The sequence below is a fragment of the Columba livia genome, chromosome 3, assembly GCF_036013475.1.
Source record: "Columba livia isolate bColLiv1 breed racing homer chromosome 3, bColLiv1.pat.W.v2, whole genome shotgun sequence".
Taxonomy (NCBI): domain Eukaryota; kingdom Metazoa; phylum Chordata; class Aves; order Columbiformes; family Columbidae; genus Columba; species Columba livia.
This window is the reverse complement of record NC_088604.1, coordinates 58,881,211-58,899,012: the sequence shown is the minus strand read 5'-3', so window position 1 is coordinate 58,899,012 and position 17,802 is coordinate 58,881,211. Positions and strand designations below refer to the sequence as shown.

At 41.4% G+C, this 17,802-nt stretch overlaps 1 protein-coding gene and 1 pseudogene across 1 annotated transcript; both read left to right on the top strand.

Moving 5' to 3' along the window:
• The first annotated feature begins 202 nt into the window (after positions 1-202).
• LOC135579055 (pantetheinase-like) lies at positions 203-7,898 on the top strand (annotated as a pseudogene).
• Positions 7,228-17,802, top strand: LOC102093091 (pantetheinase). The gene is made up of 8 exons (XM_065057001.1): positions 7,228-7,916; positions 9,684-9,925; positions 10,030-10,160; positions 11,601-11,793; positions 13,352-13,643; positions 14,752-15,125; positions 16,870-17,040; positions 17,308-17,802. Exons 2-8 carry the CDS (start codon positions 9,713-9,715, stop codon positions 17,419-17,421), a joined length of 1,488 nt encoding a protein of 495 aa, XP_064913073.1. The 5' UTR covers positions 7,228-7,916; positions 9,684-9,712; the 3' UTR covers positions 17,422-17,802.

Here is a 17,802-nt window from a genome sequence, read left to right as displayed (position 1 = left end):
GGCTACTATTTTCCAACAATGGGAAATAAAAAATAATCTCCTCACCTTCTCCAGATGCTCAGCAAACAAATCCCTCAAGGAGAACTGAGACAAAGGCATGCCTGGCAAACTCATGCTCACTTCTTGACCTCGGTTTTGTTGAAAGTCTTTCAATTTAGCCCAGAACAAGGTCCTAGGAGGGATTCTCTGTGGAACCCATTTTTCCCTAAGAAAAATGGTCTAGCCCTAACAATTTCCAAACTATTTCTTTTGTGAGTAGCTACTGGAATTTACATGAGAAATACTTCTTTCTCTGCCAGAGCTCTTTTTGGGGAACTAGCAAGAACTGCTCTTGTAGCCAGCGAAACTGTGAAGCATCAGGGTACCAAAGGGCAGGCTTCCCCTGGGAATGTCCTGGCAATAGCTCTCTTTCCTTTTGTATCTGGTGTTAGACTTTCCTGAAACTGGGAATGTACAGCTCAACCTATTACAAAATGCCAGTGCCAATGCTGAGCCAGGTGAGAAGGAGCTAAAAGGTCTGGAGGTAGATACAAGGTGCACAAGATGCAGATCTGTGGATGTGAGACTTAATTAGCTCTTTGTGGAATGACTTGTTCACTTACTTTACTTTTGCTGTTGGGACTTGAAGGGGCTGGGATTACCAGCACAAATGTCATTGCAATTAATGAGCTGTCCTCCAATGCATGAACTTCACCAGACCTCCAGCAGAAAGTAGATAGGCTTAACTAACCACTCTAGCTTTCTGGCAACACATCTTTCCTCTTCATTCTTTTTCATACCCAATGGAGGTGAAAGAATCCTGAAGAGGAATCTTTGCTTCCAGGTTTGTTGTTCAAATCAATTTGCATGTTCTCCAGCCTTGATTATCCATGTTTTCTGGAACCAGGATTAAAACAGAGCAGTGGGATCTCCTATGGGAAACTTAACAACCTCCTGTCTAGTGCTGTACTTGTCTCGTGTGGTGCCAGGTCTAAATCCCCATCTACTGTTACCAACACAGTTGTACAGTGAAGCTGTGGTGAGCAGGGACTGTAGCAGGTACAGCCAAACTACACTTGGTTAGATTGAAGCAGCCCTGAGCTGGGGTGGCACAGGCAGTGCCCAGGACACAGCAGAAAAACAAGCCAGCTTTGTGTTACTACAGCAATGCCATGCCTGAATCGTTTGCAGATCTGCCAGGTGAAGTGTTTCTTCGGCAGCTGCAGCGCAGTGGTGACTTCTGAGTCAGTGGTGTAAGGCAGAATTACTCAATGCTGGCAGCTCTCTTGCCTTTGATGTTTCAAGACTTTCTGGGCAGGGTGATTACATCTTCTGGTGTCAGCTTTTGGATACTTTGGGGAATTCCCGGGTTTTATGCAAGACTGTTCCTTTTAAAGGCCCCTGTCTTTGCTTGCCCCCATCTTCCTCTTGGGTGACATCCGGACACCAGACATGGGGCTTCTGAAAGCTTGTGCCTCTGCTGCGCTTTAGGTGCTGTCTGCTCTGGAGGCCTGTGCCTTGGACAGCTATGTTGCAGCCATCTATGAGCACAACATGGTCTTGTCCGAGGACACTGAAGTGCCAGTTTCTCCTGAGGATGCCTTGGTGTTGATGGAAAAAATATGGCCATTTTGGAAGTGGTTATCAAAGAGGCAGCCAGACAGGTATTAATGACAGAATTAGAGATGTTAATTTTGCAAAGTTATTCAAAGTTATTTTGCAAGTTATTCATTTTCTTGATGATGTGTTTTGGTTTTGTATGTTGATACCAGGGTGCTCATATAATTGTAACTCCTGAAGATGGCATTTACGGCTGGGTCCTCACAAGGGAAACAATATATCCTTATCTTGAGGATATCCCAGACTCACAGGTGGACTGGATTCCATGTGTAGATCCTGGAAGGTAGCATTCCTGCTGTGCAGGGGGTAAGAGTCTGATGGGAAAGACGAGAACCTTTAGGAGTGGTTTTTGATAGTTTTAAATGTCTTGGAACAACTGCGGTGAAGTGAAGGCAGGTTAAAAATCATGTAGTTGTCATAAATAGCTTCAGACAATTTCCTTCATCATTTTCCTCTGTCATTTTTTTCTCACTGTTACTGCTTTGATTTTAGTTAGTGTACTTATAAAGGTTGAGATTTGTTTAAAAGAAAAACAAAAACTTTAAAAAATCTACATTTCAGTAATGTATTCCATGCATGTTGTAAAGAATGTTTAAGATACAGGAGAATTAGGAATATTTGTGAAAAAAATAACAGCTATTACTGAAAGGCAATACTGCACAATTTCAAATATGAGTTTTTAAATCATGACTGGTAGCTTTTTTTATTCTGTCAAGAGCTGAAGCAGAAAGCTGAGATTAGCCCATATGTCAGTGTTACATCAGTGCTGTGCCACATGCTGACAGCAGAAGGAATACCTGAAGGTGCAAAGGTTCACTTTGACTGCAAGGAAACCCCTGTGTTCCTTTCTCAGTTAGTGTGAGGTGTAGCCATAGTTTCAGCACATTAATCTTTGGAGCACAAAACTACTGCCGTTTGTTGAATAACAGAAAAGGATAGTCTTGTATCAGATATGACTAACTTAAACCTATGATTCTTGTAATCTGTATTCTTAGTGCCGGCATTTCTATGGATTGACTGGTTTTGATGTTTCCTTTCCTTTCTTCCTTCCTTCCTTCCCTGTTGTTTAGGTTTGGTCCCTCACCTCTGCTGGAAAGACTGAGCTGTCTGGCAAGGAATAACTCCATCTATGTGGTTGCAAATATGGGAGACATGAAGCCCTGTAATTCCAGTGATCCAAGGTGCCCAAGTGATGGCCGCTATCAGTACAATACCAATGTGGTCTTTGACTCAAAAGGGAAACTGGTGGCTCGTTATCACAAGGTAAGAGGATTTTATAGTGTTCAGGAAGTGCATGATGCTCAGATGATTAAAGATATGAAACAGAAGCTGCTTCCCAGGCTTACATGTATTTGGCCATAGAGTCATTATACAGTAGGTGTCAGAGGGCAGGTAAAAGCCACTGCCTTAAGATATCTCAATTCCTGCTATTCTGAATTTAATAGCCAGTAATTTAAGGAAATTAATTAAAACTCAATAAACCCTCTGTTTTTACTGCTTCTCAATAGGAAGTAACATTCATGTCCTAAACTCTTGCTAACTAAAACCAAATCCTCCTTACTGGTATAAATCAGAACCATGGATATTTGTGCTTGACTTCACTTGGGGTTTAATTACCCCAAGGATCCAGAATTTGTGACTTTCAGTACATCCTTTGGCTACTTTGGCATTTTCACTTGTGCAGGCATACTCTATCATGACCCAGCTGTAATCTTGGCAAGCACATTTCAGGTTGACACCATTCTGTTCCCAACTGCTTGAGTTAACACCCTTCCACTGTTGTCGGCAGTCCAGTTTTACTCAGCATGGGCCATGGGAATGGGTGTCAACTTTCTTTCAGCAAATACATGCAACTCCACTTTAGATATGACAGGTAATGTGATATTGCTCTAATTGGTCTTCTTCATGTGGGCAACACGTATAGCTATGTAGTGCAGTTGACCTGAGCAGAAATTCCTGTCAGCTTTAGGCATGCATACAGAAGTCAACAGGGTTAGGACAAGAGAACTTTTACAGATAAAAAGGAAATCAAAATGTGATATACAAGAATTCAGAAATGCTTAAGTTGACTATACCACCTCTACTTGTTAAATGATCAGTCCTGAGAGTTTATGGATGTGATTCTTCATCTTCTGACCCTAGTGTTTATCAATGTTTTGGTCATGTGAAGGCGCAAACTTTTTTTTCCCCACTAGGTGGAAACCTAACTCTGATAAATGGTCTTGTGAGTCCTGCAAGCATTGCTTCTGGCTTGGAGACCTTGTGGCAACTTTTCTTTGCACTCTATATTTTTACTGTATAGTTTTCCTGAGCAGTCAAGCACAGGTTTTGTGGATATTTGCTTGCAGAAGTGAGAGGAACTTACTGGTGTTGCTAAAATGTGGTCCTAAACTTTGCCTTCCAAATAAAAGCAAATATGGGCTGTTCCTTTAGTTCTTAGTCATTGGTGACCCTGTGTTACACAATTCATATTCTTTAAGGTTAGGTTTTACTCTGGGATTTAAAGGCTTATGTATTTATTTAGAGGGCTTGTATAAAGATGTGACTTTTGGTAATATATTTTCCTTACAGATTTTTTTGACTTGACAGTGTTACCATTCATTTTAATCAGAAATACTGATTTCTGATGCAACTAAACCCAATGAGGAATCTATAGCTTCAGGCACTTAAATAATATATAAATACATATAATTAGCATGCTAATCTCGTCACTTAGAATACATGAAACATCAGAGTTTGATCTACTTTACATTGAATGCAAAAAGCATTAGGTTAGGATTATAGTCCATGAAGATTTAATTTAGGTTCAAAACAAGCCGGTAAACATTAGAATAAAATTTGGCACGTGTTTAATTAGTTAAGACTGCTTACTTATATGATGCACTTGCTTTCAGATTAAAAGCTTTCTGGTGTTATGTGTTTGCAGGGAGCGGTATTTATGCCCCAGGTGGTCCAAGAGCATATTATTATAATACAAAAACAGAAAATGGTCATCTTTTGTTGACAGAACTGAGTTCACACCCATGACTATCCTGCTGCTGTTAATTGGAAATTGTATGCCAGCAGGATCCAACAACTTCCATCAAATGGCCACAATTTCAGTGGGGTCATTTACCATGATCTCTTCTCCTTCACGGAGCTCGCTGAACCTGAGGGAAATTGTACCATTTGCCAGCAGGACCTCTGTTGCCATCTGAGTTACAAGATGGCAGAGGTGCAGAAAGACGACATTTATGTTTTGGTTGCCTTTGATGGGCTACATGTCGTTGAAGGAGAGTATTATTTGCAGGTAAAGTTTTTCTCTTCTTATCTGGACAGTGGGAAGGCTGCAAGACTCTCTTTGCAGCCCATTTGCATTTGTCTCATTTTTGACTGAAGGGGTTTAAAAGGAGGCGTTTTTTTAGGTCCCTCTGAAAAGATTTGTTTTCTTCATTATGTATTTTAACTTCATTACGAGTGTTGGTTGTGCTTCTCTGTCTATGTTATAAATGCTGAAAGTCAAGATCCTGAGTTGATTCTGTGCTATGACACTTCAAGGAGGTTTCCATATATGTCTACAAAAGGGAGAGAGGATCAGAGTTCTCCCTGTCTTCATAGGGATGCTCTTGTCACAACAGAGAACTGTTTCCTACTCAGTGGATTGTGTCGTTGTGCTGATGTGATTCTCCTACATGTGCTTATCTAACAAAATGAAGAAACTAAATACAGATACAACCCTTGTATTTGCATGGCTGGACAGTGTATTAGTTCTCTTAAATTTCACTGTTAGGCTTTTTTTGGTGTGCCATATCTTTATATCTTTTCTCTGTATATTTAGAGTATTCCCACTAGAGTAGGCAAATAAGCATGGCTTCAGTTTTTTAGGAAACTCAGCCAGAGCTGAAGTAACTTACACAGGTCTCAAACTATTCCACATCTGTGACCAAATGTATACATATTATGCATGAATGTACAAGTAACTTGTAAACACGTGTACAAACAGATACAGTGCTTTGCTGTGATGCTGTCAAAGAACTCTATTTTTACAAAGTTTCGAGTGCCACCTATAAATTCTCTTGGCACAAATAAATGAGTAGATATACTGGATAATTTCTTCATGATGACAGCTTTTCTTACCATCAAATCCAGCTCTTGATTGTTGAAAGCTTAGCAGTATTCTGCCTTTCAGTGTCTTCCTCTCCACAGATCTGCACACTGCTCAAGTGCAAGGGCAGCCGGTGGAGACCGCGCAGACCAAGTTTGAGATTATTTCCTTCAGTGGCATGTTTGGCACCAACTATCTCTTTCCGGAAGTCTTGTACAGCAGAGTGCAGCTGGCCCTGGGGGAGTTTGAGGTAATGGGACACACTTGTGAGTTGTCAGACTCGTAAGACAAGTGTCGAGAAACCACTGCAAGACACAGGAGCAAGTTGGGAGTTCTCAGTGTCCTGTATTTCAGTAGCTGGTATGAGTTCAGGGTAGCTTTATTTCTACCTGATTTTCCTGGTTGCATTCATGCAGCAGGTACAGTTTGCTGATTCCCTTCTTCCCTGTCCCTTCAAATTCCCTAGAACAATATCTTGCTTAAGACAGAAATGTAGTTTTTCTCAGACTTTGTGGTAGCTCCAAGTGAGCTGCTACATCTACCAGTGAGGTCAGCATTAATGATTATGTAACTTTGTGTTTGTCATACAACAGTACTGCTTTGCTGATGTTTCTATTTATTTTATTTTTCTATAACTAGGTGCTAACTGATGCACGTCTGATAAGTTGGAGTAATACCTCAAAGCCAGTTTTAAGTGTAACGCTCTTTGGGAGATGGTATGAAAAGGACCCTCCACACACACAGCAAGCTTCACCATGAGTTCACTGCAGATCCTTTAAGATCTCATGTGCTTGTTTCTACAGCACTAATCATAATTAGTCATAATGTTAATTCATGTTAATTAATGTTAAACCCATAATTATAATGACATTCTTTTTCTCAAGGTGCTTTATCTAACAATATAGTCATTGTATCGATTTGTTGACTTGATTTTGCAGCAAAAATAAATTATTCTGCTAGGCAATTCTGTATGTGTTTTTATAGCATAGCTTTTGATTGTCATAGGCTTGACCTTGATTTCCCTCGGGACAACTGAAAATAAATTCCTCTGACTTTTGTGCTGTAGGATTCAGGCATGTTGCAGTGGGATATGGCCAGCCAATTTTTAATATTTCTGGTACAGTATTAGAACACTCTTCTACCCCGTCTTAGAATACACCCTTTTCTAAACCAGAGATTAACAGAACCTTTGAAGGCTGATGGTTGAATTTTAAGTTCTTTATTAAGTTCTTTATTTTGAAAAAGAAAGCATGCCTCAAAACACTGTTACTTCAAGAACAGTTACTCAACTCATCATGCAGTGTAATGTGTTGTCATGCCATCCCCTAACTTATAGTTGAGGGAGACTATTTGAATCTTTCTGTCCACAGTTTCAGGGTGCAGAAAATTTCCTTTTCACAAAACTATTGAGGAAATTGTGCCACCTTTTTCAAGCAGTCAGGTGGATCCATAAAAAAAAATCTCAAAATGAGCAATTTTTCCGGAGCGTATCTGTCTCCCCGTGAAATGGTTACTCATGCTGATGCAAAGGAGAGTCTGGACTGTACAGGTAAGTGTTGGGAAAGGCTGGCGAACAGCTTGAGATTGAATGCCCTTACATGTGTGCAGGTACAGGCACTGCAGACTGTACTTTCTAAGCAAGTGGACTGCATTACTTTGGGTGGTGCTGCTAAGATTTTTACGTACCGTTAATTCTGTTGCTTGTTCTGCATGTTTGTTTAGAAATAAAAGCACTGTTCACATCTAATCTGACCGATACAATAAAAGAATAGACTTGTGGAATGCAAAATATGTTGGTTTTAAACAAAATCAACGTTGTAAACACAAAATTTTAGTCTGTAAATGTATTAAATTGTAATGCTCTACTATTCGTATGATAGAAGAAATGGGAAATACTTCACTTGTTTGTGGAGAAAAAGTACTGTATCTCTACAATTATACCTGTGCCCTAGGACATGGTGTCGTGTTACAGCTAAACAACATAAGTATGTGCTGTTGCTAAAAATGACTGGCTTCTGATTTCCTCACCCCTGACTGCCTGTCCTCACTGCTTTGCATGGTTGCAGGTGTGACTCTTCACACAGGCTTCTCCGTGCAAGATTAGCCCTTTGAATAAGTAGTTTTCCATGCGGCCCCTCGTAGCACAAGGAAAGGAGCAGGACCACAATCTGGAGACGGACTTACCTCTACAGCGAAGCTGATTTAGCATCAAATTGCATCCTGTTTCACAAAAGTAAGTCCTCAGATAACCCCTGTCCTCTGCCAGGGAGAGTGCAGGAGGAGAGTGGGGACAGTGGACTGGGAGGATGGAGCTGTGAAAAGCAGAGAGAGCTCTAGGATAAGCTTCCTCTTCCATTTCCCACAGCCATGAATATCCCAGACCGCTGTAGTTTCACTAAGTTTTATCCAGCACGCTGGTTCGTTTAACTGGAGTTAGTTTCTTGTTCCTGGGTGAATGCCCAGCTCTGCACGCAGTTGTGCCAGCTGGAAAAGAGGCAGACAGGGATCCCTCTATCCCATCATAGTACAGGAGACCCCCTGTCCTGACAGCATGACTTGAACTTTGTGGGGCAGTGCTCAGCCCCTGCGCTTGTAATATTTTTGGTCAGCCCTGCCATTGTAGTCCTATTTCTGGGCCATTTTTCTAGTTGTTGCTAAATGGAAGCATTTACTGCTTCCTCCCTCCCCTAACCTCAGTTAAGGTGACTCAAGCCGTATTTCATTTGATAAGAAAAACAGGGCAGGGGAAAAGGCTTCTAAGCTACTTTACTTCAGTTATCACTGAAATCTCTATTGCAGCCTCCTAAAGGTTTATATTTAAGGCTCCTAAATGAGCATGGTGTACCTAGAGAAGTAGAGATGTATGTATGTAGAGAAGTACTTACAGAGGTGAACGTTACCAGATGTAAATCAATCTTCCTAATGGTTGAAATGCTTGGTCAGCACTACTCTTGCAGGGAGCTCTCTGGTGCTTGTATCCACCCACAACATTTCTGTTGAGATATTGTAGAGTAAGCTCTGCAGTGACAGTCTGTTGTAGGCTGAGGGTAGGCAGCCTGTTCTGCTTCCCACTATTCAGAAAATCTTTTCCAAATGAGAATACTGCAAATATCAGGATGTCAAAAGCAGAAAGATGCATTCAAACTGAACTAAAATATTAAAAATGAAGGCTTCTCAAAACACAGCATGTTCCCCGGAACAGGAAGGGTGAGCAGAGGAGCAGGGATGTTGCTGCACTTGGTGACCTTGCCTGCCCTTTGCTTAAGGCAAGTGGCAGCTGCGCAATGAGGTACTCAGCTAATGGCTCCGCTGTTGGCTTACCTGCCTGATTTCAGAGGAAGTTATTTCCTCCAAATATATATTTTCTGGTGGAAGGCTATTGGAATGTGATGTACAGCTAAACAGAAGTGACAGGGAGAACCCCTGGTATAAATGCAAGGATCTGTTATGTTGCTGGTGTGTTAAGTGTATTAAATCTGAGTGCAGTGAGATGCTAATGTAATGATTTTGGTCTTAAAAAACTCTGGCAAGGAAGATGCACATAATGGCAGATAGCATAGGAACTGGTGAATATGAAGACACCAGAATAAAGCAAACGGTTTTTAAGACCCTCAGTTTTGCCACTCATACTTCAGTGATTAGTTCAAGGGGTTACACATCCACCTGTCACTTTAAGTATCAGAGCTGAGCCAAAATATTAATAGCAAAAATCTATTGCAATCAGTCAATAGAAAAGTAAAATAACAAAAAATTGGGCCATTCTTTCTAGCCATTTGTTTATTTTTCCACTGGCACAATTACTCTTGGCATCTCTCAGCTTTTTAGTCTCACTGAGTTGCGACATCTCTACTGTGTACTGTTAAACTTTCCTTTATGTCACCAGCAACTCCTGATTCCGAAGTAATGTTTTAACAGATCAACACTTCCTTCTTACTTCAAAGTTAAACTTTGACCCACTTTTCTATGCATGATCCTTTTGCACCATTTGTCCCTGACTCAGAGCACTGCAGGAGCTGCAAGGCACCAGCCATGCTCCCCTCCCAGCCTCTCCTGCACGGTGCCGTGCTGGCACTTGCTGCCCTTCAGACCCTGGCCTCCGACACCTTCATTGCAGCGGTCTATGAGCACGCCGTCATCCTACCAGATGCCACTTACAAGCCTGTTTCTCCTGACAATGCTTTGGCCCTCATGAACAAAAACATGGATGTCTTGGAAGGAGCCATCAAGGAAGCTGCCCAGCAGGTACCAGGTGTATTGTGAGCATTGTTACTGAGTGTTTTCTGCTTCTGATGACCCTCCTGGGTATCTGTTGATGCATGAATTCTTAATGCAGCCTGTTTTGTCAGGGTGCCCACATCATTGTGACTCCTGAAGATGGCATTTATGGCTGGCGTTTCACAAGAGAATCCATCTACCCCTACCTGGAGGATATCCCTGATCCATCAGTGAACTGGATTCCCTGCACTGACCCCACAAGGTGATTCCTTCTGCAGTGATTTAGGTGGTTTCAGTCTCATGTCTTAAGGAGTCATGAGTTGCTCCTAATAAATGTTTAAGAACTACTAATGCTTTTGACATGAGGGTAAGTTTCAATTAAAGTTGCAGATCAAGGCAAGTTGTGTAATAAAATATATAGCATGTCCATGACTGATTGACAAGGGAGTCCACCTTGTTAATTATTTTTTTTTAATTAAGGAGAAATTCAACCAATATACAGAATTTGTGTTACTGAATGTAGAGGAGACATCTTTTTATGCACTTGGAAAAGCTTTGGTGTCAGAATATGCTGCTTCTCATGCTTTCAGTTTTTTCACACAATTTTGAATAGAACTGATTGCAAACTCTTAACACTAGTTTTTATTTGTTTGTTTTGTTTTGTTTTTACAAGTGCTGTGTTCAAACAAAAGCACACATACCATTTTTGTGGACAGTCAAGAACTGGTTTCTGAGAAGCTAGTAACAGAATTGATGAGGTCAGTAGTCAAAGTCCAAACTTTTAATCTTAATTTTTCACAGTTAAGATAAAGTCTGAATTGCTGTAGTCTCTGTGCTGTAGAACATGATCTGTCATTCAAGCATCATGTTCCAGCAGGGACAAGCTAACCTAAAGTGCTGGACTTTAGGTCCATGCAGCATGCAGTAAGTGCTCAGCCACAGAACTACAGCTGTGGTCTGCCTTTTTCACCACGGCTCCATCTCCTCAATCATGAGGTTCTTAAAGTGTGTTATTGTATCAGTGAGGATGTAATTCCTCAATGGTCTTGAAGATTCAGAATGCGGAGAAGTGCAGAATGTGTGACATTTTACTGAGTCCTGAGTAGCTACAATACAGAGACTTTCAGTGTATGTGGGCTGGCAGCATGTCTAAGCAGGTCTTTATTCCAGTTCTTCACACAGTTTCTGTGAAGGTGTTCTGTGTGTGTCTCTCCACTGCTCTAGATCAGGGTTCTCATTAGTAGCTAGTGGGAATATAACGCCTGCCATCACAAGCTGGCATGCTCTGTTTCTTGGCACTGCATATGTATCCTGCATGATGGTCCTCCTGTGTGGCCCCTGCACACCTTGCAAAGCCATATGCACCACCACCTCACGCAGGGAATATCTGCTCTCTTTTTGGCCTGATATGGGTACAGTTTCTCTCCTGCCATTTCCCAGGATTATCTGTTTGCTGCAGAGCACATTCTGGGAGGCAAGGGTTGCTGGCAGGCAGCCCAGGGGCAGTGTGTCCCTCCAAAGGCTGATGGGAAGGCTCCAGGACCTGCCCCAGTGTGTGGGAAGTGGCCACAGTGTGTCCTGCAGCCACCTTGTGTACCTGCTTGCCCTGCCATGACTGCAGGATGGCACTCCAGTGATCAACACCACTGACAGCGCAGCTTTGTTAGTATTTTTCTTTTTTCTTTTCTCTAAAATACATTAGATTTGCCCCAGCACCAGTGCAGGAACGGCTCAGCTGCATGGCCAGGAATAACTCCATCTATGTCGTTGCAAACATCGGGGACAAGAAGCCATGTAACTCCAGTGATCCCCGTTGCCCCAGAGACGGTCGCTATCAGTACAACACCGATGTCGTCTTTGACCCAGAGGGGAAACTGGTGGCTCGTTACCACAAGGTGAAGTGACCTTGGAAAGTCAGGAGCTTTTTTTCCACTACTTCCAAAATGTCTCCATTTGGCAAGAGAATTAAATGCCAGTCATTGTCCCACGGCAGATTTTTGCTTCTATTTAAAATTTTAAAGAATATCTATGTTGCTGTGAAGTGTTGACCCCAAATTTGCATTTTAGTTCTCAAAATAGACTGGAATAAAAAAATGATTCCACAGGTCCAATTTAGCAGCTTATGTTTTTGGTTGACTTCCTCATTTCATTGTTCAATAGCTCCCTATTACTGGAAACTCTGCTGCTTTAGCAGCTCTAGTTTTCAACTCCAGCTTTTCACCAGACTAAACCTTCATATTCCAGGATTTTAAAATATTCGTCTGTATCTTGTCTTTCATGAATAGTCTGGTTTAAGGAAGATAAGCTCCTCCCCCCCCCTTTTTTTTTTCTGATCATATTTCAGCACAGTTTTTGCATAATGGGAATTACCTGGATAAACCCATGCTGGGTATAAAATGAGGGCATTGAAACATTTGTACCCAATTAAAGTATATTCTTTCAATTTTATGTACCTACCAGCAAGGTTCATCAAAGTTGTTTGCAGGTCATGTGCTGGATAGTATGTCGATGTGGCTAGAATTAAGTCAGTTGTTTATTTAATGCACATTGTCCCCAGTATTTCACCTAGTTCTTCAGAGATTATGCTGAGACTTTTATTTGTGAGCAAACTGGGTGAGGTGGACACTGATACCGGGCAGGCTGGTCCCCTGTGCATCAACTTGGCATGGCCCAGGCACCGAGTTACAAGTTCAGCAAACTTGAACCTACTTTTTGGCTCAGTGACATGTGTTTATTGTCCAGGCCACCTGGAGATTAAAGGACTCTTAGTAAAGGTGAATGTGAAGGGAGAATGAAAATGTTGTAAAGCTGAGAATGTTGCAAACTTCTTGCAAACTTCTGTTGGCCAAGATCATCTGCCTTTTCCCATCAGCACTGCCTTTGTTTTCTTCTCTGCTCTGTGGTCACCCTCTACTGTCTCGTGCTTCCTGCTGGTGCTGTGGGCTTACACTCCTGTGCATCTCCACACCAAGGTCACCAGTCTTTTCTCTTGGCACCAGACCCTCCATGCTCCTCTTCATTATTCTCTTCTGTGTGTCTTTCGGGTCACCAGAATTATAAACTGGGTGGAGAGACTGGAAATTATTGTTGTGGGAGTTGCAGGTGGATGACACCAACAGACCTGTGGATTGTAGGCAGGAAAGCAGCCAACTTGCTAGAAGCATAGAATCATTTCAGTTGGAAGAGACCCTCAGGTTCATTGAGTCCAACCATAACCTAACCTAACTCTAGCACTAAACCATGTCCCTAAGAACCTAGGGCAGTATGTGTCTCCCCATATCCACCTTTTGAGCACTATGGTGATGATATAATTTTAGCCTGACTTCCTAAATGTGAAGGCTTTGAACACAGCTTAAAAATATCTCTTGTCATTCTGAAAAATTTTAGGGAATTACTCCAGGATATTGTGGTACGTGCCTTTAACTGGTTTCTCTTTTCTTCCTCCTGCTACAGTATAATCTATTCATGTCAGAAACTCAGTTTAATTACCCAAAAGAGCCAGAAGCCATCACCTTTGAAACCCCTTTTGGGAGGTTTGGCATTTTCACTTGCTTCGATGTCCTTTTCCACGAGCCTGCTGTGGTCCTGGTGAGTGAGTTGCAGGTGGACACCGTTCTTTTCCCGACGGCTTGGATGAACGTCCTGCCCTTTCTGACTGCGGTTGAGTTTCACTCTGCCTGGGCTATGGGCATGGGTGTCAACTTCCTAGCTGCCAATACACACCGCACCAGCAAGTCTATGACAGGTAATTAATTCCTGCTCTGTCTGAAAAGTCTGTATAACCATGAATCTTCACTCCTTGTTCTGCAGGGTGATTTTGCAGAGGAATATAATGTGTTTATCTGGAAGGTGAAGAGTCTAGTCACCAAATTTTAAACCTGACAAACTTAGCGGTACCACAGAAGGCACAGCAAAACTTGTGGTGTTTTCTTCTCTTCTCCCTATCTTCTTAGAATTTTCCTTTCTTTCTTTTAATGCCTCTAAATGAGTAGTAAGTTACTGTTGCTTCTACCTGTGTGGAAACTTCTGAAACTTAGGCTCTTTTCCTCTCCACCTCTAAGCCTGTGATCGAATGCCAAACTGTAACTGTACTTGTAAACCATGTACATGGCTCCATTTTTTCTGGCCAAATGAAAGGCTTATTTACAGCTTTATTTAATACAGTTGTGGAAACATGGTAAAAGCATGTTGCAGTAACATTGCTAAGAAGTCTACATTTTCTTTTAAGAGTGTAGCACTAATTTTCTAGATGAAAGCACAGCATTGGCTTGGGGTTTTTCATTTGAAATGGCTGACAGGCTACTGTTTTATGTGTGTTTTATATGGCTCATTGGCAGTGATGAGTATGACAGATCTTTGATTCCCCTCTGTTGCTTGCCACTGGTCAGGTGTGAATTCCCCATATGGGAAGGAATCAGTGTAAACAGGGCTGGACAGTTGCCATCTCCTTCTGTGTTCACCAGGACGGGCCTGTGATACTTGCTTGTGTTGTGGTTTGGATGATCTTAATTGGTGGATGGTCCTTTTACAACAATTAGCTGAGAATAAAGGAATTCTCAAGGAACTCCATTGGATACAGGAGAAAAGAGAACTGGGGAGGCCATAAACACAACCGTAACATAATATACTCTGCTTTTGGCTACACTGAGCAGACCTCACCTGGGAAAATAAATGCTATTTTTTTGCTGAAGCATGAGCTATATGTACTGAGCTGCTAATGGTCACATTTCATGAGACTAAAATTTCTGTAATATTTATAAAATTGTGGATAATCTAGCAGTAGAGACCACTAAAAGGACAATATGAATGGATTGGATTTAGTAATTTTGGACTGACCATTGTTGTTTCTTCAGGGAGCGGTATTTATGCACCAGACAGAGCCAGAAAATACTACTACAATATGAAAACTGAGGATGGTCATCTCCTCATTGCTGAACTTGATTCACACCCTCATCTTTCTCCTGCCTCCCCACCTGCTGTCAACTGGAGCTTATACGCTTCAAGTGTCAAAAGATTCTCACCAGATGACCATGATTTCGAAGGACTCATCTTCCACGATCGGTTCACTTTCACTGAGCTCACTAAGCATGAAGGGAGTCTCACTGTTTGCCAGAAAGACCTCTGCTGTCACTTGAGCTATGAGATGGCAGGGAAACAAGAAGATGAAGTTTATGTGCTGGGTGCTTTTGACGGGCTTCATGTTGTTGAAGGACAATACTATCTTCAGGTAATGGTTCTTTGGAGGTGGGTACTTGTTTTGGGAAGCTTCTTTTCACAGAGGAACCTTCAGTCCTGTGGGGAAAAAAGGCAATGACTTTCTTATATTCTGGAGTCCTGGTGTCCTATTTGTCAGCAATGCAAATTACTTGCTAAAGCATCCAAGCTTGCTTACCTGTAAATCCAACAAATGCAGTGGAGAGGTCTTGTGTGCCCACTATTTTTTTAAGGTGTGCAACATTTGCTAAATTTAGGTCCTCTTTTGTGACCATCTCTGGTAAGGGTTCTGAATCTCCTCTGTAGTCTTCATCAAACATGTGCTGTTAAAAAATCAGTTGATCATGTCTATCTTTATGAGACGCTCTGGTAATTGAGAGTCACAGAGATGTTATTTTTTTGTCGTTACTGAAATCATAGCAATGAAGTGTACTGAAATGGCATGTGACTTTGACAGGAAATGTCCACTCTTCCTCTCTTTTAATCAAATATTTGGGAAGACAGTGTGTTACATCTTGGTTGAATTTTCTTAAAGCCATATTAGAAAACCTTCTTTGCCTTCATAATTAAGTTACTGCACCAGCAGACTATTCTTTTTTTAGTTACTTATTTCTGTCTGTCAACAGAGCCTTTGCATATCAAGTGGTACAGACTCCAGGACATGGGGGGAGGTCTTAACCAGCAAACAGCTCATCTAATACATTTAAGAAGGCAGACTGAACAAATTCACTTCTTGGTGAACTGACTCAGAAAATTTGAGTTATTGTGTCAGCTGCCAGATGGTCTCTACAAATACCGAATTTTCTAGAGAAGACAAGAATTTCTACTCTTCCTTTTTTCCTCAGTATTTTTTTCATTGCCTCAGAACATACTGACATAAATTTATTCTTTATATCTCTGCTTATTTGCATTTCAACACAATAGCATATTTGCTGATTAATAATACTTCTGATGTTTGCAAATGTAATTCTTCTCTTCTCCAATATCTGATACAAATAAAAAGACTCCTCCATCACCTGTTAGCAAAAACAGCCAACATCCTTTGAATCTGCAGAGGAGTGCTAGTCCTATTTTGTATTTCTTCATGATGTCCGTAAACATTTAGCAGCTGGACACTTAATTCTAAGGACAAAAGGAAAATATTGTCATTCCTCTTTTCCTCTATGTGCTGCAACTACTAACACAAAACTGTAACAGGGGACGCTAACTTCATCACCTTGACATATATTCACCAGGAGTTGGATGGAGAAAATCAAGTTCAGATTTCCCGTGGGCTACCAATCCATCTAATGAATATTCCTTAGCAACATGTACAAATACCAGTAAGAGGACCTATGTGTGCAGTTGCACAACATACCCATGAGGAGGACTTTGCTTCATTTGCCTAAAATTTCCATTCACAAACTCATCTTACAGAGACCCGTGGGAAAGCAACCCTTCAAACAAAAGAACTGGCAATTGGAAGAATTAGTGGAAGTGACAGGACTGGGCTTCAGGGATGAAATAAGGTACTCTGGCAGCACTTACGCCAGAAACAGTTGATTTCTAACTACTAAGGCAATGCAGGTCTGGAACACCCCCAGTCAGATCAAGGGGTGAAAAAATAAGCTACAACTAACAAGGAGTTACTTAAAGATTGTGGAAGAGATCTAGTGGCTGTCACCTACTCTGACATACACTAACTTTGATGACACAAGGCTTTCCTACAGGCATGTTTCTGTCTTCCTACATATGTTGTTGTCTTCTCTTCCCTGCAGATCTGCACGCTGCTCAAGTGCAAGAGCACAGACCTGAACACATGCGGGCAGCCGGTGGAGACTGCGCAGACTGAGTTTGAGATGATCTCCCTCAGCGGCACGTTTGGCACCAACTATGTCTTTCCAGAAGTCTTGTACAGCGAGGTGCAGCTGGCTCCTGGGGAGTTTGAGGTATTGGGACATCCTGGAGATGTGTCATGCTAGGTTCTCTGTGGGATAGTAACAGAATAAACTGTCTCAAAACAGCTAAAGTGAACTTGCTCATAATGAATAATCTGGTCTATTAATTACCTTTTAATGAAGTCATTAGTTTCAGTAACGGATAGGATCTGACGTAGCTTCTTCCTGTTTTGTCACATCTTTCTGAGCTCTCATCATGTTCATATGGGTACTCCTCTAATCATCTAATCATGTCCTTCTCTTACCTTTTTCGATCAGGTATTGAATGATGGGCGCTTCGTAAGTAAGACGAGACCAACAAAACCAGTCGTCACTGTGACGCTTTTTGGACGGTGGTACGCAAAGGACCCACAGCAACCACCCTTCCCATGATTTTACCATAACTGAAGCTGTACACTGTTAATCTTATGTCAAAATGAGATACAGCATCTTCTACTGAAACAATCCTAATTATGTTTCTTATTTCCAGTTGCACAAGCTTCTTCTCAATGTGCTTTGTTTAGTAATAATGCAGCAGTATTATGTGATTGCTACCATTTATTGAGAAGTATCTGCTTCTGTATCAAAAGATTACTAATCTTTTATTAGTAGAAAACAGCAGTTGTGTTTCTCTCTCTGTTTTCTGGATTTTTATTTTTCTAGCTCTCAGAAAATCTGTATTGTAGACCAGAGGATACATTCTTATTAAAATAGAGCATTGCATATTTTATAATTGCAGATTATTATGAGTAAATAAAATAGTGAAAGATGTGA